Source organism: Oryzias latipes, chromosome 22 (genome assembly GCF_053564925.1).
Source record: "Oryzias latipes strain Hd-rR chromosome 22, Olatipes_Hd-rR_3.1".
In the NCBI taxonomy this organism is placed as follows: Eukaryota; Metazoa; Chordata; class Actinopteri; order Beloniformes; family Adrianichthyidae; genus Oryzias; species Oryzias latipes.
In genome coordinates this window covers 4,349,814-4,369,806 of record NC_136258.1, presented here as the reverse complement: position 1 = coordinate 4,369,806, position 19,993 = coordinate 4,349,814, and the positions used below count along the sequence as shown (strand labels likewise).

At 40.5% G+C, this 19,993-nt stretch overlaps 1 protein-coding gene across 1 annotated transcript; it reads right to left on the bottom strand.

Moving 5' to 3' along the window:
• Positions 1 to 700: 700 nt before the first annotated feature.
• On the bottom strand, positions 701 to 18,306 carry cpxm1a (carboxypeptidase X (M14 family), member 1a). Its single transcript, XM_004082811.5, has 13 exons — positions 18,023 to 18,306; positions 16,577 to 16,686; positions 14,861 to 15,000; positions 14,701 to 14,785; positions 9,158 to 9,308; positions 9,003 to 9,085; positions 8,777 to 8,900; positions 5,745 to 5,941; positions 4,918 to 5,097; positions 4,495 to 4,789; positions 4,228 to 4,367; positions 4,055 to 4,157; positions 701 to 1,984 (listed from the first exon to the last, which is right to left on the bottom strand). The coding sequence occupies exons 1-13, from the start codon at positions 18,219 to 18,221 to the stop codon at positions 1,677 to 1,679; spliced, it is 2,115 nt and encodes a 704-aa protein (XP_004082859.1). The 5' UTR covers positions 18,222 to 18,306; the 3' UTR covers positions 701 to 1,676.
• Between the last annotated feature and the right edge of the window lie 1,687 nt (positions 18,307 to 19,993).

Genomic DNA, 19,993 nt, shown 5'->3' with positions numbered 1-19,993 from the left:
AGTCACTGAATGAAATCAGCCCCATGTGCTTGTTCCGAAAGAAGGACCAAGAAATGCTGGAGAACCAATGAGAGGTCACCCCTTCATCATGGGCTGCTCCCTATTCCCTTCTCTGCTGCTGTGCCGGTCCCAAGCCCGGATAAATTGAGAGGGTTGTGTCAGGAAGGGCATCCAGCATAAAACATTGCCAAGTTAACCATGCGACTCATCCTCGAAGGAGAGGTTGTTTCGCTGTGGCGACCCCTGATGGGAAAAGCCGAAAGAGGAAGAAGATGAACGCCATCATGTTGAAACCAGACGGCATCAGTAGTGATTGGTCTGTGTAACTCGTGGTTTCTATGGCAACCACTCTTTCTAACCAGGAATGAGCTTATTGTTTACACCCCTAACACTGAAAGGTATTCTAAGTAATGGTCAATCCTCCCCCGCCCGGGGGGACGAGTCACTCAGTCCAGTTCTCTATACAGTCAATGATTGTGGTAGAGCTGCTATACAAGGTAGGCCAGTGGGGGCAAAGTGGGCTTTAGTGTTTTATCTGAGGACACTTTGATGGACATGGGAGGGCAGAGTGGGAACCAGAAGTTGACCTCTCTGCCTCTGAGCTACAGATTCTGGATCAGTGTGTCCTGCCGACAAAACTGAACACCTGGTACTTGAATAGACACTGTGTTGGATTCCTTTGGGATATTCCAGGGAGAGGTTTGTGTTTCTGAAATTCTTTTATTCAATGAGACAATCAGGAAATGACATCAGCCATGGAAACAGAAAACACGCTGAATAAGTTTAGAAGACCTCTCAGCCTTGTCCTTCAGGATGAAAAGGTTTTATGACAGCAGAAAATACCAATATTTTTATAGACAGAAGAAAGTGTGAAAAAGCATCAGACCAGCTGACCAAAAAGCTAAACCTGCTTTATGTCCTTAAAAGTAAAGTCCTTTTTCTGGGGTTTGAGGGCTTTTATATGAAAAATCAGCTTAGAGAGAAGAAAAAACCAGATTGTAAACATTAAACTCAAAAGTACACATTGGAAACTTGAAAGAAGTCATGAAAATTTGGCGGTTAAAATAATAAATTTGAAACTTGAATATAAAAACTTTAAACCTAAAACTTATTAAATGAAAAATAATGTGTCATTCCTTCTCTGCTGTGGTGAACAGTAGTGAGTTTGGTGCATCAGACACAGGCGGCGCCAACAACAAATGCTGTTTTGGAGCAGAAATAACGCCACCATAACCTTTTTCACCCAATATCAATTTAGTCCCAGTAGCCTATGGGCTTAAAGCCCCCCCCATACAATTATGCTCAACTCTGAAAACGAAAATTCTGAATAGAAACTGTAAACTGAGAATTGAAAGTGAAAAGAGAAACGAAAAAACTAAATAGCAGCTGTTAAAAATAGACAGGATTTTTCATTTGGTAAAAAGTTTTAGGTGTATAGTATTTTGGTATTTTTTAATCGATATGTTTTTGAATTTTCAATATTTCTTTCACATTTAATGTTCTTTTTCTAGATTTACAATTTGTTTTTTTTTGTTCACTTTAAAATAATTCTGATTTGACCTTAACGACGTCTCCTTTAAAGGGCCAGTACACAGATGATTTCACAGTTTCTAGTGGACCCAAACATCTTTGTGGTCAGGTAGTCATCATCAGTTCTTCAGAGACCCCCTCCCGGTTCAAGAGGCTCTCCGGGTCTGCAGCTGCTGCTTCTCCCTGCGGCGGTTGATGGCTTTGGTGCTGGCCCGCAGCTTCCGCAGCCTCAGAGCTCGCACTCGTAGCTGGTGGTCCTGGGGGACCCTCCCACCTTTGGCTTGGATCTCTTTTAGCCGCTGGGCAGGGATCTCGGTGAGAGTGAAGTCACAGATTGTGGGACGAGGCTCCATGCCAACGCGGCAGCGACGCATGGATGGGAAGTAACCTTTGGCCCAAACCACCACCTTGTACTCGCCAGGGTTCAACAGGCGCCAGAAGTCCCCATCAGCAGCTGACAGATTTATTCAAGTTAATAAAAAAAAGATTTCACAGAATTTTGAAGTTAGTTAAAAAAAGAACAAAGTGGATCACAATCATTAAGTTGAATGATCAAAAACCTGATGTTCCTGGAAACAGCTTTCGTGTTCAGATGTCACAACAGCTAAAGGTAAGAATTCTGAGAAACTCAGAGCTGCTTTTACATTTTTGTAATTAAAGTTGTGACCACAGTAGAAAATTCTAAAAGCTGATTTTATATCTTGACTCCGGTCAAATCTGAAGCTGTCACCCAGGAGATCAGGTTCGGCTCCCAGCTATGGATTCAAACTCACTTAAGGCAAATTTAGATTTTTTTTTAGATACAGCACCATCTTAGTCCAGGTTAGAGATCAAACCAGAATACAGAGACAGAAGACCTAATTTATGCTCAGATTTACCTGCACAGCAAAGACATTCATAAGAAAAACACTTTCTGATTTGTAAAAACACAATAAAGTGATATTCAAAATGTTCTTATTGTGGAACCATTTTAGACAGGCATAAAACATAAAATAATAAACATTAATTATAAATTACAATAAATGATTGTAACCATAATAAAATCTATCCATCCATCTTCCTCCGCTCATCCGGGACCGCGTTGTAGGGTCTGAAGTCTAAACAGAGATGCCCAGACTGAAGAGACATAGTCTCTCCAGCGTGTCCTGGGTCTTCCCCGGGGCCTCCTCCCAGTGGGACATGTAAGGAAAAAAACCCTGGGAGCCGTCCAGGAGGCATCCAGACCAGATGCTCAAGCCACCACAACTGGCCCCGCGGGTGGCCGAGCTTCTCAGTGTCTCTAAGGGAGCGCCCAGCCACCCTACGGAGGAATCTCATTTCATCCACTTGCATTCGGAACCTCGTTCTTTTGGTCATGACACATAGCTCATGACTATAGGTGAGTATTGGAACGAAGGTTGACTGGTAACTCGAGAGCTTTGCTTTCTGGCTCAGCTCTCTCTTCACCACAATGGACCAATACATCAACCGCTTATTTGTGGACGCTGCCCGATCCACCTGTCGATCCCCCACTCTGATCTTTTTTCACTCGTAGGCAAGAACTAAAGATATTTAAACTCCTCCACCTGGGGCAGGGACACTCCACCCACCGAGAGATGGCAAACTACTTTTCTCCGGTCAAGAACCTTGGCCTCAGACTTAGCGGTGCTGACCCTCTTCCCAGCTGTTTCACACTCGGCCACAAACCGCCTCAATGCACGCTGGACATCCTGGCTCGAAGCCAACAGGACAACATCATCTGCAAAGAGCAGAGAAAAAATCCTGTGGTCCCCAAACCACTTTTGGATTTTGGAGCTCCTTAATATTTACATTAAGGAGTACTTCAGTTTTTTCTTTTCCATAAAAACTATGAACAGAACCGGTGTTAAAGAGTCCAGCTTGCACAGGGAACAGGTCCGACTTGCTGCCATCTATGTGAACCAAGCTCCTTCTCCGGTCATACAGAGACCAGACAGCCCTCAGTAAAGCTCCCCGGACCCCATACTCCCAGAGCCACCCCCACAGGTCACCATGGGGGATCCAATAAAATACCTTCTCCAAATCCGTGAAACACATATGTACTGGATGAACGAACTCCCACGAACCCTCCAGCACCCTAAAGAGGGTGTGGAGCTGGTCCACTGTTCCACGACCAGGACGGAAACTGCACTGTTGTTCCTGGATCTGGCATGGATTGTCCCAGGAATGCTGAGGGGTGTGATTCCCCTGTAGGAACACACCCTCCAGTCCCCCTTCTTGAAAAGGGGAACCACCACTCCTGTCTGCCGGTCCAGTGGTGCACTTCCTGACTGCCACGTGATGAGGGACTTCGATGCCCACGTGGCCAACAACAGTGGCACCTGGAGGGGTGTGACTGTAAGGAAGGACCTCCCTAATCTGATTATAAAACTATTTGATATAAATAAAATATTCATATATATTTAATGTTTCTTAGAATTGACAGAACTTCTTAAGTATCAAGAGTGACTTCCGTCCTGGTCCGTCCACATTGAAAATAATGGAGTGGAGAGCAGCAGTGTCTCACCTGAGCGAATGTCATGGGCGTGCCCGTCCACTTTGATGATGGCGTCTGCGATTCCCTGTTTGCTGACTTTGTCCCTGACCACGCCTTTGATCCCTCTGTGAACCTACAGTTGCAGAACAAGCTAAGCTGAGGCCGTCAGTGGACACAATCTGTGGCAACACCCACCCACCCACCTGCTCCAGGTAAACCAGCAGGGACTCTTTGTTGTTCTCCCACTCTGCGGGGAGCTCGCTGGCGTGGGGGAACTTGTCACAGGACAGTTCCACCGTCACCTCCAGACAGTTGGTGTGCAGGTAGCTGAAGTCGTTCATGCCTGAAGACAAGAGCCAGAACTTGAAGAACTGCCCCCCCCCCACAGGCATCCATGCTGCCGGCGTCATTTTATCAGAACGTTCAACACCTCAGTTTCTCTTCAAAAGCTTCGAATGAGTCTGACTTACTGCCAGGGACGGTGTGCCAGGCCCCCCCATTGATAATGTTCTTGTGGGTCTGGAAGTCCTCGTAGTGACAGACGCGGCGGTCAGGGTTGGACAGCACCAGGTGGGTGGAAGCGTAGACGGAGGCCAGCCAGCGGAAGAAGGTGTCATCTGCAGTGGGGGTGTTCTCCTGGGGGGCCCAATCACGGGTGCAGTCGAACGGATAGGTGATGACCAGTTCCCCTCCGTGGAGGTTTGCGCTGAGGACAAAAGGGATGTCCTGCATCCAGCTGATGACGGCGCGGGTCTCCGGAGCCACCTGGGCGCAGGCAGTAGGAGTGGGGGGCACACCCGTCAAAAGGCATCTTTAGGACTAACAGATGCTCGTTTTTGGCGTTCCGCTCCAGATTGCAACAGTGAATGTAGTGAATGGAGGCGGAGTCTTACCGTGGCGTCCTCGCGGGTGTAGTACTCAGGGATGGGGATGTAGTGGTTGGGGACTTTGGAGGCGTCGGCGGCCTTCTCCTGAGCGTCCCACATAATGTTGTTCAGGTCGGGAAAGTTATGATTGAGGTCGATTCCTTCAAAGTTGTAGCGTCCGTCTGCCCAGCCAGCCAGCTCTGAACCCTGCAGGGGGTCAGGGTCCAGATGAGGGAGGAGTCAGAACCAAGACAAACAAAAAAAATAGAACCAAAAGCACTTTTCTGATCTGTAGTAGAGGGGTGTCAAATCCAGGCCTCAAGGGCCGGCCTCATGTCTTATCTGCTGCTGATTGGAGCTTCAATGTTGGACTCGAGGCCTGGATTCTGACACCACTTGTAGTCAAATTAATCTTTTAGACTTAAACCCTTGTGCTATCCTAGGCACTTTAACGTTGGGAGTTGGGTCATCTAGACCCACTAGACAGTGCTCTGAACCTTTTTTCTTCAATGATTTGTGATCTTAACTGGTGTCCATGGATTACATGAAATCTTTCCACCTTTATCCACCTTTGTCATGGTAGGGAGAACACGTCAATGGAAGGGTGGGGTCATCTAAGATAGCACAAGGGTTAATCAGGACACAATGATGAAGAGGAAACCTTTTCTCTGAAACAGAAAAATATTTCTGAAAAACTTTTTCCTTTGTTTGGGTTGGAGACTGATCTGCTGGTTACTGTTGAAAAGACTTTCACTAAAATGTTTCCTCCTTTTCCTTTTGTTTTAGAAAGTGTTTTTTCTCAATCTGACCAAAATCAGACAGATCATTTTGGTAAAGTCGATTTGGTCTTGCACCTTCTCATAAGCGGCTTCGTATCCGTCTGGGTTCATGGAGGGAAGGAGGTGGATCCGAGTCTCTGTGACCAGGCGCACCACACGCTGGTTCCCCTTCAGGTACTCTTTGCACAGAAACTGCATAAGGTTTAGCAGAAGTTCTCGCCCGAGGGCCTCGTTCCCGTGCATGCCCGCCACATATCGAAATTCCGGTTCACCTAAGAGAAAACATTTTCAGTTTTATCGAAAACACATGGAGGATCAGACGTTCACATTTTCAGCAACTCAGAGGGTTAAAAGTCCAGAAGCGTCCACACTCCTAAAAGCCATTCCTGAAGCTGCAAAGGCCCAAGATCTGCACCGTACCAGCTTATCTGAGAACAGTATTCACAAAAATTCAGGAATCATTCCTGAATTCTGAAGGCAGAGAAACTGTTCAGGAAAAGCCTGAGAATGTGTTCCTCACGGTCCCTGTTGGAGCCCCCTAATCCGTTTCTCTTTAGATGTTATATACAGTATCTCTTGTTTTTCCTGCAGCTGGGTCATCGTGACTCTTTGCAGGATCTCCTCACTTTGAAGCAAAAGCCAGAATTTCTGACAAAAGTTTGTTTGCATTGGAAAGGGCCCTCTATGGGGTTTTTAGCTGACCCCCTCCTTCCTGCAAAAAGGGCTGTGTAAACATTAAGGAGCTCCAAACTGGGCCTTTGCCTCAGGAAACCGCCCACGTGCTGAACTGTACTTCAGAAAATTAGAGAAAAGTATAGGCGGAAGCATCTGCCACTCCAGGAACAGTCTTTCAAATGAAGCTGTCCACCAAAGGTTTGCTGAAATAACACCAGTAAATATGTCAATAAAGTTTTATCCCCAATTACTTTCTTAAGCAGATGGAGCAGATATAATCTTAAAATGAAGGATGAGCCAAACTGTATTTCAAATAGCTGGTTATTGGATTTGGATAAAATATTTACACATTATCTTTGGCAGGGGAAGAAAGTAAGAATGAAACTAAGCAAATTACAGAGAAGTAAAGATCAAGCGGATCAAGCTGTCCCAAATATCAGTTTCTACTACTGGGCTGCACAAATACGATATATACATGAATGGGTGAATCAACTGTCTCAAATACATGGATTGATATGGAATCTAGCAACTGTGGAATTCTAACTTTAAAGTATTGTCCCTTTATATGTTACAATAAGGTTAAATTAGAAGTACAAAACAACTTTATAGTCTCCAACACTTTGAATACATGGTACAAAATGTTACTTTTCTTTAAACTAAAAAAACACTCTTCTATATTAGCCCCCACATATAGGAACCCAGATTTTATCCCATCATGTCAAGACATTGCCTTCAAACTCTGGCATGAAAAGGGCTTGGACCAACTAGCCAAACACTATGGTGGGAATGCATTGGAATCCTTCGAAGCCTTAAAGAATAGATATTTTCTGCCCCCCTCCCACTTTTTCCGGTACTTGCAGATCAGACATTACATACCCAAAACAAAACACCCCCCCAAACTAACATTCTTACACAACCCCAACCTACAAGATTTATCTCCCACATTTATAGAAACTTTTCTTCAAACATTACCCATTCTACAGATTATCTCAAAAGACAGTGGCAGACTGACTTAGGAGAGGAAATCAGTGACAATGAGTGGACCCATCTGATAGAGAACACGCTAAAACTCCTAACTTCAAACAAACATAGAAAAACACAATGTAAGATATTACACAGACTCCATTTTACACCATTGTTGAGGAGCAGGCTGGGCTTAGACTCTCCCTACTGCTGCAAGTGTAACAGTGAAATAGGTACATATGCACACATGCTGTGGAAATGTAGTGGGATACAAAAATACTGGATTGAAATAAAAAAGGAAGTGAAAATACTGTTGGGATATAGTGTGGAACTCTCAACCTTTCAGTGTGTTCTTGGTACTAAAGTGAATGGCACTAGGTACAAACACAACGCCAAGCTGTTTGAAATTCTTGTAGCAAGAAAAACCATTCTGAAATTCTGGATTTCCAAGGACATTCCGACCATGGAGGACTGGTACACAGAGGTTTTGAAGATTCTTCCTCTGGAAAGATTAACGCATACCCTTCATGACAACATTGAGGAGTTCAAAAAAGTCTGGCAACCAGTTCTGGATAAGACTAATCTTTCTTTGGATTGAACTCTGTTCTGGTAAAATGTGAAAAAAAGTGTACTACCCCCTTGCCGCTGGTGATTAAGGTTGATTGGCGATTTTTTTTTTTAATTATTTCTTTTTTTTAACCTGCTGCCTGTTTATGTTAGGTTGTGATGTTAAAAAGAAAATATGGGTTTGTAAAAATCTTGATGTTCTATTTTTCATGATTGACTATGTTTTCGCTACCCAAATAAAAAAGAAAAAGAAAAAATGAAGGATGAAAAATGAAAAAACTGAACTTATATCACCACCAAAAAGCAACAAAAAACACAGCAAAGATCTTCATCCTTATTTCCGTAAAGAACTTAAACAATATTTGTAAATTCAGAGATGAATGTGTTTTAGGACATTATTGAGATATTTTAAGAAAAACTAAAGACATGACATTCTAACAATGGATTTTTGTGATTATAATACCCGGCGTTATTATTAAATAGAATGTTTTGCTCACTTTTTAAAACAAAATATCTCCGGGCGACTGAGCTTCTCACTCATTTCAGCTCCCAGCCACCCTACGGAGGAAGCTCACTTCGGCTGCTTGTATCCGGGACCGCGTTCTTTTGGTCATGACCCAGAACTCATGGCGATAGGTGAGTATGGGAACGAAGATCGACTGATAAGTAGAGAGCTTTCCTTACCGACCGCCGTGATGTGAGGAGCGAAAATCTTTCAGCAGACCTAAAAGGCTCTGTTATGACCTCAGACATTACCATTACTGCATACGTGGGTTGGTTTGCCCAAACCCATACTGTTGTTCAACCATCACCTTCCTTTCATCCACGAATGCAACCAACTGTTAGAAGAATCGGGGTACAGGTCAGTCACTTTCTTTGTTCCTCAAAGCAGGTTCTCTCACCGAGCTCGTGCTTGCCGGGGTTGTCTGAAAACTCCATAACGTAGAGTTTGAGCCCCATGTAGCTCCTTCCAATGGTGTAGATGCGGGTGATGTTTGCACACTCATCCCTCACAGACTTCATGAGCTGCAGGATCAAACAGACACACTGAAGACACTCCAGAAGAAGAAAGCTCTGCACAAGTCTGCAGCTTCTTCAGGGTGTGAGGAAGAGTTGACCTGGACTGACCTTTCTCATTTCCATGTAGCTGTGGTGTCTGAAGTCCAGATCATCCTTTGATAGTGGGTCATGCTCAAATCTGTCAGCCGGGTCTGCGAGAACAAGCAGGGAGTTTCAGAAAGCAGAAGTCGCTGCATACATGCTTCAAAAACTCCCATCTGTACCCTGAAGCCGACAGCCGAGGACCTCTGCCCTTAAGCAAATGCTGCCGTTGGAGAACCAGCTCTGCGGATTGATGCGGATGAACCGGGCCACAGTGGGAGTTGGAAGAAGCCCAAGAACCGGAGTCTCCGGATCCCGGTTCCCCTTGAATATCTGCACATATTCATGGTTTTCACCTTTTTTACCAGAAGGTTCTCAAAGGTTTTCAGAGTAGGAGGCTACTGAGGAGAATTTAGGAGGCTACCACCTGAGTGCTGAGTATTTAGAAAACTAGGGCCCTTTATATGTATTTTTTAGGTATTTGGGGCCTTTTTTCAGCTGTTTTGAAAGCAAGCAGTAGTCACCTGTAGTCTGAAGCAGCTAAAGAGACTTATGTTCTTAAATTCTTTACAAAAATAAAACTGGTTTGGATTCTTGTCATTATGTGAGGCTTTTTTCAGCACAACACCTACTTAGGAAGATGCTAATAGTACCCACTACAGTCTAAACAAGAGATACGTGAAGATGCTGGTCTTACGAGATGAGGAGACAAACTCTACTATCCATGGCTTCTAAAAAAAACAACACTTTTTCTACAACAATCACCCGCAACCACAACTCTCAGAGAGATCTGAATGGTGAGCAAACCGACCTTCAAATATTCAGTGATAATGACAAAAACCTTCAAGACATCGACCCTGATCAATTCTTTTCCACTGTTAATATGGACTGCAAATATTACAGCATAGATGACTTTAAAAACTCTGTTAACCCAGAAGAAAAACTGTCAATCATTCACTTTAACAGCAGAAGCATGTATACCAACTTTGAAGACATCAAGGACTATTTACAGAACATCGGGCATTCCTTTGATATCATAACCATATCTGAGACTTGGTTCAGCCGCGACAAAGACGCTGACTTTGAATTGGAAAACTATGAACTTAACTATGTGAACAGAGTAAACAAAAAAGGCAGAGGAGTCGCAATATATGTGGAAAAAAATATGAAGTTTACGGTAATTGATAAATTGTTAGTTGATGGAATACTGGAATGTCTTACAATTGAAATATGTAACTATTCAGGGAAAAATGTCATTATAAGCTGTGTTTATAGGTCGCCAGGGTCAAGCTTAGAAGTGTTCAGTGACTGGATGGAAAAGATGTTTACCTCTCTAAATAACAAAATATTATACATCTGTGGAGACTTCAATATCGATCTGATAAACCCCAGCAAACATAAAGCCACCGATGACTTTATCAGCAGAATGTATGCTATGAGTTTATATCCAACCATAACAAGACCCAGCAGAATCACTACTCAAAGTGCTACTCTTATTGATAATATTTTTACAAATAATATAGAATACACTCATATGAGTGGACTAATGATATGTGACATAACTGATCATTTACCAGTTTTTGCACTATTTGACATCAAGGTGCAGACAAAAAAAATGATAAAAGAACCAGTCTACAAAAGGTTAAGAAATGAAAGAACCATGAATGCTCTGTGTACAGAGAGAAAGATGTCGATATTGCTTATAAATGTTTTTTAGAAATATTTAGCTCACTTTACAATAAGAACTGTCCAATTTATAAATTCAAGAACAAATTTGCCAAATGCCCTTGGTTAACCACCGGTTTACAAAATGCTTGTAAAAAGAAAAATAACCTCTATAAAACATTCTTAAAACAGAGGACAAGAGAAACTGAACAAAGATACAAGTCATATAAAAATAAACTAACTGAAATGACACGTTATAGTAAAAAAGTGTACTTCAATAATCTACTGAATGAAAATAAATACAACGTAAAGCGAGTTTGGGAAATATTAAATAACATAATTAAAAATGGGACAAAAAAAGCGAACTTATCCAGATTACTTTACAGATGAGAAGGGTCAAAGCTATGACATCAATGTAGCAGCAAACGGCCTCAATAACTATTTTGTAAACGTGGGTCCAGAGTTGGCAGCGGAAATTCCGAAATGCAAAACTAGCAAAGACAATAATCCACCCATCGAAAGGATCCCACACTCAATCTTTCTCTCTGATGTGAACGAAAATGAACTGATATCAATTGTGAATAATTTCAAGAGTAAAAACTCAAAAGATTGTGAGGATATAGATATGAAGGTGGTGAAAAAAGTCATCTATAGTTTATCTAAGCCTCTGACATACATATGTAACTTATCATTACGAACTGGGAGATTCCCAAACCAAATGAAAATAGCCAAAGTGATTCCTATCTATAAGAGTGGAGACAAACACCAATTTACAAACTATAGACCTGTTTCTCTTCTTCCACAATTCTCAAAAATTTTAGAAAAATATTCAATGATAAATTAGCTTTATTTCTTGAAAAACACAACATTATAAATGAAAACCAATATGGTTTTAGAGAAAATAGATCAACCTCATTGGCTATCATTGATGCTGTGGAGGAAATTTCAAATGCTTTGGACAAAAAGAAATATGGAGCTGGAGTTTTCATTGACTTAAAAAAAGCATTTGACACTCTCAATCATGACATCCTACTTGACAAACTGGAAGTGTATGGGATAAGAGGACCAGCGTTAACTTGGGTCAAAAGCTATTTAACGGGAAGAAAACAATTTGTCAAGATTGATGAATTTATATCAGAAACCAAAGAGATAAGTTGTGGTGTCCCACAAGGATCAATTCTGGGCCCGCTGCTATTCAATATTTACATAAATGACATATTCAATGTTTCAAAGCTTATGAAACTCATATTATTTGCTGATGACACAAATATATTCTATTCTACAGACAATCATAGGGAACTTATCAAGGTGGTGAACACAGAGTTAAATAATATAAAACTATGGATAGATTACAACAAATTACCTTTGAACCTAGATAAAACCAAAGTGATGTGTTTTGGAAACTTCAATGCAAATAAAGAGCTCTCAATTGAAATAAATAATGTCTTAATCAAAAGTGTTACAGAAATCAAATTCTTAGGGGTTTTTATCGATGACAAACTAAGTTGGAAGCCACACATCAGACACATACAAACTAAAGTCTCAAAAAGTATTTCAATCGTAAATAAATCTAAACATATACTAGGATACAACAATAGATATTTATTGTAATGTTCTTTAATATTACCATATTTCACCTACTGTATAGAACTTTGGGGGAATAATTACAAGAGCTCACTACATCCTCTCTTTCTACTTCAAAAACGAGCCGTCAGAATTGTACATAAAGCCGGATATCTTGATCATACGAACAATCTATTTTATCAATCCAGACTTTTAAAACTGTATGACCTTGTTGATTTTTACACAGCGCAACTTTTATACAGAGCCAGCTGAAAATCGTTACCATTCAAAATCCAAAAACAGTTCTTAGATAATGAAGGAGGCTACAGACTGAGGGGATGTAGGAACTTCAAGATCAAACTGATGAGAACCACAAAGAAAAGTTTCTGTGTGTCGGTGTGTGGCACTAAACTTTGGAACAGGTTCAGTAATGAGCTCAAAAATGTTCAAATATTCAAATATTCAAGAAAATGTATAAAGAATCTCTTATTTCAGGATATGAAGATAAGAGGATTTAAGGATCAACAGGTGTTTGAATAATTCCAAATCCATGTGTGAACTTGACTGTGGTGAAATAATCAAAGCTCTTTTAATCACAACCAATGAGTGTTACATTGTAATGTGCAATAATGATTACTGAAATGTTTAAATTACAATCAATAAGCTATTGATTTTATTTAGTTGATCTGCAATGTGTAGCAATAATTACTAGTTTGATGTTATCATGTGTTCTAATGATAATCAATTATTATTACATATCTGTATCGTTACTGTTTACTGAAATCATGAATGAATGTTTTCTGAAGATCATCAATCATTTCTAGGCACTGGATTTTGTTACTTGAAGAGAATCTATCTGATCAGAACCGGATTTAAAAACTCTGTAAAACTATCACATGAATGAACTCAGTAGGGGTGAGATTATATAAGCTTGCTTCTTCCCGCTCCTTTTCAAGCAATAAATCAAACTCTACTTATACTTCAGTTAATGATCACTGTATTTAATTAAGCATATATGATTTAAGTGACATTTTTGTTTTGTTTTCTGTCTTTTTAATCTATGCATTTCATCAATTCTGTAATGAGTTTGATAAATATGTGTAAATTCTTTATTGCTTTAACTACAATGCTTGAAATAAATCAATAAAATCAAAATCAAAAATCAAATCAAGTGAAAGTGAATTCATGTTTAATATTATGTTTGGAAAAAAATATTGTTGTATTTACTCTCCATATCTTAAAGTTTAGTCTGTGAACATATAGTCTAAAGCAGTTTTTGGTCACATAATAGGAAAAAAACGGAAAAGGCCAACTAGCATGTCATCATAGCGTCATAATGTAATAGCTTCATAGCATGATAGCGTCAGAACATCATGGCTTCATAGAATCATGGCACTACAGCATCATAGGGTGGGACGCTTTCTCATATTGCGTGCGATTGTGTACCTCGTGTCTGCAGAGTAGCACATTCAGGAGGGTTACCAAAAATGGACATGGCTGATTTAGAGCTAACATTTACTCATCCTTTTCACTTTTACTCGCTGAACAGAAAAAAATACTTGTAAGTAGTACGTTTTATTTTTGGCCTATTTGGATTATTTGCAGGGAGATCCTAAATGAGTGGGTATTTAAGAGTTTACTCATCAAAAAGTAGCCGGCGAATACTTCACTCACAGGTGGTAAGTTTTCACCATGTGCCGGCTACTTTTGAGATACCTGGCTGAAGAACATCACCAAAAAATGAAGCACAACCAGGAAATACTTCTTTAAAACCTGAATAACAGAGGTACTGAAGAGCTTTCATACAAGAGCGGTGTTTGTTAGCATATTCTTGTGAAATTTTTCTGATGATGGAGGACATGATTAAAGAAAATTAAGTTTAAAATGACATTTCTGAGTTTTTCTTTATTGTAATTGTTGTGAATCAGGAGGATGAAAAATGCTGATTGAATAAGATCGTATTTGAGAAGTTAAAAATTGTAGACGACCAGACCCATGTACGTCTCTGTTTTCCCCGTCCGAGCTAGAATCCAGCTCAAAACTGTTCAACTGCTCACCGTTTTTGTTGCATTGCCATTGTTAGGTTGAAGGTATGAGGGGCTAAAGCTAGAGGTAAAAATCCAAGGTGGTAGCCATCGCAGGTCAGGGCCCCCACATGTCTCTAACTCTGATAATGATCTGTTAGTCTTTGCATAAAGCTGATGAAGTGATTATTTTCTGAAACAAAAGATTCTCCTGATGTGTAAAGATGCCCTGAAGCGGAGTCCTTACAGGTTCTAAGGTACCAAAACCGTCAGGCTTGGGGCCCGACCTGCTGGCATGTGTGTTTTAAATGAGAAACTGACCCGTCAACAGAAATGTGTTGCCTCTGACAAACAGACAGAAAACTTGTCCGTCATGTAGACGTTTACAACGGCTCCGTTCACACCCACACTTTGGCCTGGATGCCTGACGCTGCTGATGTCGGATCAAAACCAGAACCTGGAGCAGTTCTTACCATCTCTGTGGTCCCGTTCATGCAGGTCTGCCAACCCACAGAATCGTTGCTCAGCTGAACTTTGTACGTTTCCACCCAGTCCCAGCTGCAACAAAGCATAAACACGGGGGTCAACAGACTCCTGCTCATTCCTGGGGGGGTCTTCATCAAAATACCTGACCTCCAGATGGAGTTTCGACCCTGAAGGATGACCCCAGTGAACAGGGTGGGATGGACTGCGTCCACCTCCAGCCATTGCTGCCGGTCCTTGAACTGGGCACACCAGGCTCCGTCGTACAGATCTCCATCCTGAATGCCAGACTGACGACAAACACAAAGACAGTCACAGACTCTGTCACAGAATCCAGGACAGAGACCTCCTTCTGCATGCAGTTTCACAGAAATGTGAAGACAAGAAACAGAAACATGGTCATTGGACAGACAATCTGGGGTGATGGCATTTCTCTGATGATGGAGCACTTAGATAAAGAAATTTAATCTTAAAATTACATTTCTGAGTATTTCTTTATCTAAACTGATGTGAATCAGAAGCAGATGAAAAATGTCATTTCTAAACAATCATATTTCTGACCTAGAAAATAGCTGGGCACAATTCAGAGGTGACATTTTAGTGAACTCCTGCCGCTCTGCAGAAACTATGTTCAAGAAAACGACACAGGTTTATTGATTTTAGCTATAAACGGCATAATCATAATTAAAAGACCACTGGGAACTGGGAAAATGGATTAAAAAATGACTGAAGTGGGGTTTTAATAGTCTACCTTTTATAGTTGCTGCTGTTCTTCTGTTTCTGGATGGCATCTACCATTTAATGAAGCATTTGTCAAAGTCTAAAAAACTAAACAGCATTTAGAATAAAAAAACATATTTCAGACTCATCTCACAGGAGCTGGAGCAGCTACAGAACAAAAATGTTGTGTGAGATGATCATTTTATCCTAAGCTGGTTAAAAAAATAACTGTTTTAGGTTGATAAATTTAAAACTATTTAGCTTCAAAGCATTTACACAGTAAAGCAGTGTTTTTTAACCTTTTTTGAGCCACAGCACATTTGAACCTTGATAAAAATCCCGCAGCACACCAGCATCCAAAAAAAAAAGAAAAGGAGAAACTTATAGTCTGTTTTGATCTACAGTCCCTCCATGATCTCACATGCATTTTTGTGATAATTGTGGCAGAAAAAGCTGGAAGCTGCAGTTGATTTTTCTAAAAGATGTAATAAGAGTTAAGTTAGAAGATTTAAAAACTGTTTGATGTGTGTTCGTTGTGGTTTCAAGACATTAAGAGGAGAGACTCATTGTGCGCTGAGACGCTGTCACTTTAACCCAATGCCTCATGGGAGTTATAGTACAAACAGCCGCCGAACGCCAGACTCTGAGCTTCATTGGGTGATCACTTGTTCTGACTCCGGATTCTGTGGAAAGCTACACCGCTAAAGACGAGCTTTAGCTGGTATTTATGTTGGAACTGAGAGACTTTATGAGCAGTATCAGAATAAGGAAGTGAAGACTTTAACCACTTCTGATTGGTCAGACTGATGACGTGTGATCAAGCCTCCAAGAAGGATTGGTGGAGACAGTTAAAGGGGCGAGACTTTTCCAAAAACAGCTTTAGTTGCAGCTAAATCGCGGTACCGTCATTCTTATCAAAATGTCTTTAATAGAATCAAATAAAGACAAAGAAAAAAGTATTTTCTGATCTTTCATATTCCTAACTACTCAGTGTTTTATCAGGGCCTGTTTGGATGAACACAGAGCTGATATCCTGGAGATGGAAAATGTTTTTAGATCAGTAAATGAGGGCAATTTCCACAGCACATCTGACCAAACTAGTGTGCCGCGGCACACTAGTTTAAAACACTGTGGTAAAGGACTAACCTGGATGTTCAGCCTCCCTCTCTGTGGACCCAATCCGGAGCGCTGAGACGAGGAAGCTCGGATCTGGCTGTCATCAACCCGCAGAGACTCCAAACCAAGAGGAGGACAATCTGAGAGAGCAGGAAGAGGAAGAACGGCGTGAACAGGTCAGCCAGACCAGAAACATTTAGAGCTAAAGGAGTAAATGTCTTAAGGAACAATCCTAGATACGCTGGGTTAGCCATTTTATCTGTGTGGGCTTTGGAGGCTGGGATGTAATTTAAGATGAAGTTAAGTGTTCAGTTTTGGAGCTGCTGTTAGTTTATGGTTTCATTCACAGTTCTGATCATCTTTCAGACCACTAAGCCTCAAAATCAGAATCAGAATGCTTTGGGCCTTAAAGCACGGTAGAAAATGTACACCATTAAGTTGAGTTAAGTTGAGTTGAGTTGAGTTAAGCTAAGCTAAGTTAGGATCAAAGTTAGAATCGAAGACAGGAAATGGATCAGAATCAAGTTTATGATCAAATACAGGATTATAGTAAATGCAGGATTAAATACAGGATCAAAGTCAAATTCAGGATCAGATTTAGTATCAAAGTCACAACTAAACACTATCAAAATCAGAATAAAACTTTGATCAAAGTCTGGATCAAACACAGGATCAAATTCAGTGTCCAACTCAGGATTAAAATCAGATCAATCAAAACACATTCAGGGACCAACTTTTATATTAAATTCACAATCAAATATGGGATCAAAGTCAGAATGAAACTCTGATTCAAAAAATATTGGGTTAACACAAGATCAAAGTCAACTTTAAAGAAATTTAGTAGCAAACATAGGATTAAAAAAAATAAACCCCAGAATCAAAGTTGGGATAAAATCCAGATTGAAGTCAGTTTTAAATAAATGATGAAACTCAGCATCATACAAAAGACCAAGTTTAGCTTCAAGATTAGCATCAATTGTTGGTTTAAACGCTCAGTTGGACTCAGACTGACATTTAAGGTTCAAGCTCAGAATGAGAAAGGGTTTGTGGTGCTGTGTGTCCTGTGGAGTTTGCACTGACGGTACAAACATAAAATTGAAACAAATGGACTATTTTTGTAGAGGCTGAACTTCAATGTTTTCTGTTTTTGTGGTCATAAATTCGTTTTTGAATCTGATCTTCTGAAAATAAAACAGATGACTTTAACATCAGACAGACAGCAGTGGAATAGTTAAACTGGTCCGTTTCCATTGCCACTGATAGTTTCCTCTAAATCAGAACCAGATGTTTGACTCATTTGTATCAAAGACACATGAGCGGTAAGTCAGATGTCCAGTGTGTTCCTGAAAGCATCATAGTTGGAATTCCTTTAGCGAAGTCACAGCACAGTTCGGTTCAAGTCCCTCTGACCCAGCTAACTTTAGTTCTGGTTAAAGACTAGTCAAAGTAGTTAAAGATCTTTTTTTTCCTCCAAACCTAGATGTTCTTCCTTCTTCCCCTCCGCCCGTCCGCCTGCTGTTGGATGGGCTCCAGCTGCGGCCTCAGCAGTCTTCAGTGTTGGTGAGGTGGTGAGGTTTGAAGGGAGTCTCTGAGGGTCTGCATCCCCGGGGTTGAGGGCTGTGACGAGGAGGACCACGAGAGGAGGAGCAGTCAGCAGCAATGAGCACTTCTCCATCCTGATCCTGATCCTGGTCTGCTTATGATGTCCTTCTGCCCCCACCCCACTGTGAAATGGAGCCTAGGAGAATACCAGAGAGGGGAGGTGTGGTGGGGGGCTGTGAATATTATCTGTGAGCATGGTTTTGCGGTTAGACTTTGTGTTGACTTCAAACTTTAGCGGTAGGTAAAGGAAAACATTTGAAATGTGTTCTTAATATTATACAAAGTTGTCTAATTACACATCTTTATATGTTTATCTTCATGATGTAAATGATCACATAATTTCAAATTTGGCATAAATTTCACTATAGTTTTTTTTTAAATGTGAGCAAAGATCTAAAAAATGATCCGACCAAATAACAGCTTACAGTTCAATCTCCTTCAGGTTTTTCATACAAATTACAAAAGCAATAAAATTGTGTCTAGGTTCAAATGAAATAAAAAAGTTCAAAGATTTAAAGAAAGTGTTAAATTGGTAAAAGAGGTTTAAAAAAAACAGCCTGGCTCAGCCCCCCTCTCTCAAATGGCAGCAGAACAAGAGCTCCCCCTACAGGCAGAGATTTTTGAACAGGGTACAATGAGAATTTCTGCAGCTTTAAAACTAAATATGTTTACAAAATCTTGTCCAGAGGCTCCTGGGGCCTGTTGCACAAAAGTAGAATTAAGACATCCGGGATAAATGACTGAGCTGAGCTCAATGAATCCACAACATGTGCGTCCAGGCTTAATCGGTGGCACAAAGACCAAGCCAGGATGAGCAGACACGGATTCATCAAGCCAGGTGTAACCAATCCTGGATAGGTGCGCGCTCACGGCTCACTCAAACAGACCCCGCCACAGATCACAGATAAACTGATTTACCATGGCAACTAGAGCCGCGTACCTTTCCCCATCGGAAGCACAAATCCTCATGGAGGCATACGAGGAGGTAAAAGATATAATTAAGAAGAAAGGCAACACCGCCACAGTGATAAAGCACACTCAAGATTTTTTTAAATTAAATTACCAACCAATTAATTTTATGAAAATGTAAGTTGTCATTTCAACCAGAAAATGTTATGTTTGTTAATCTCACGTGAATGAATCATGTCGATCGTACATAAAAATAATCCATTTAAAAGTTACTAATTTCAATCATGTTGATCCAACATGATACCATTAAATTGGATACATTAGTAATCCCAAGGAATTGTGGGATTCAATTTTCTCTGTCTATCTGGGCAGATTGGGGTCTAAGTGTGAGTTTTTGTCCATGGGTTTTATTGTCTAGCTGTTTTACTCTGTTTTAACTAGTGATTTAAACTGATATGTTTATTTCTTTTCTGCACCATGAGTTAGAGTGTGGGAGAGGATGATGACCAAACCCCTTGTGCAGTAAACTGTTAATGGTACAAAAGTTAAGTCAGAATTTGCGTTATTAGAATTCCTGTCTTGTGATGTGGGACATTACTGCGTATTTAATGTCTTTGATGTGAAAATTAAAAGACCCGTTGGTTGGAACCTTGGTAAGCTTAATCAATGTCAGATGTATAAATAAAATTAAAGCAATAAATTAAATTATTTTAACATAAATTTTGTTAGGTAGTCATACAAATTTAAGCTGAATAAACTTAATTTAATGAGGTGTTACCAATTGAAGTGATTCAATTTAGTTGGATCAACTTTTATCTTTTGAGAGTGAGCAACAATATTAATTTAAAGTTGGGTCCAACTGCAGTATTTAGATTGAATCAACTTAAATTTATTAGTTTGAACCTAAGTACATTAAGTAGGACCAATATGATTCAT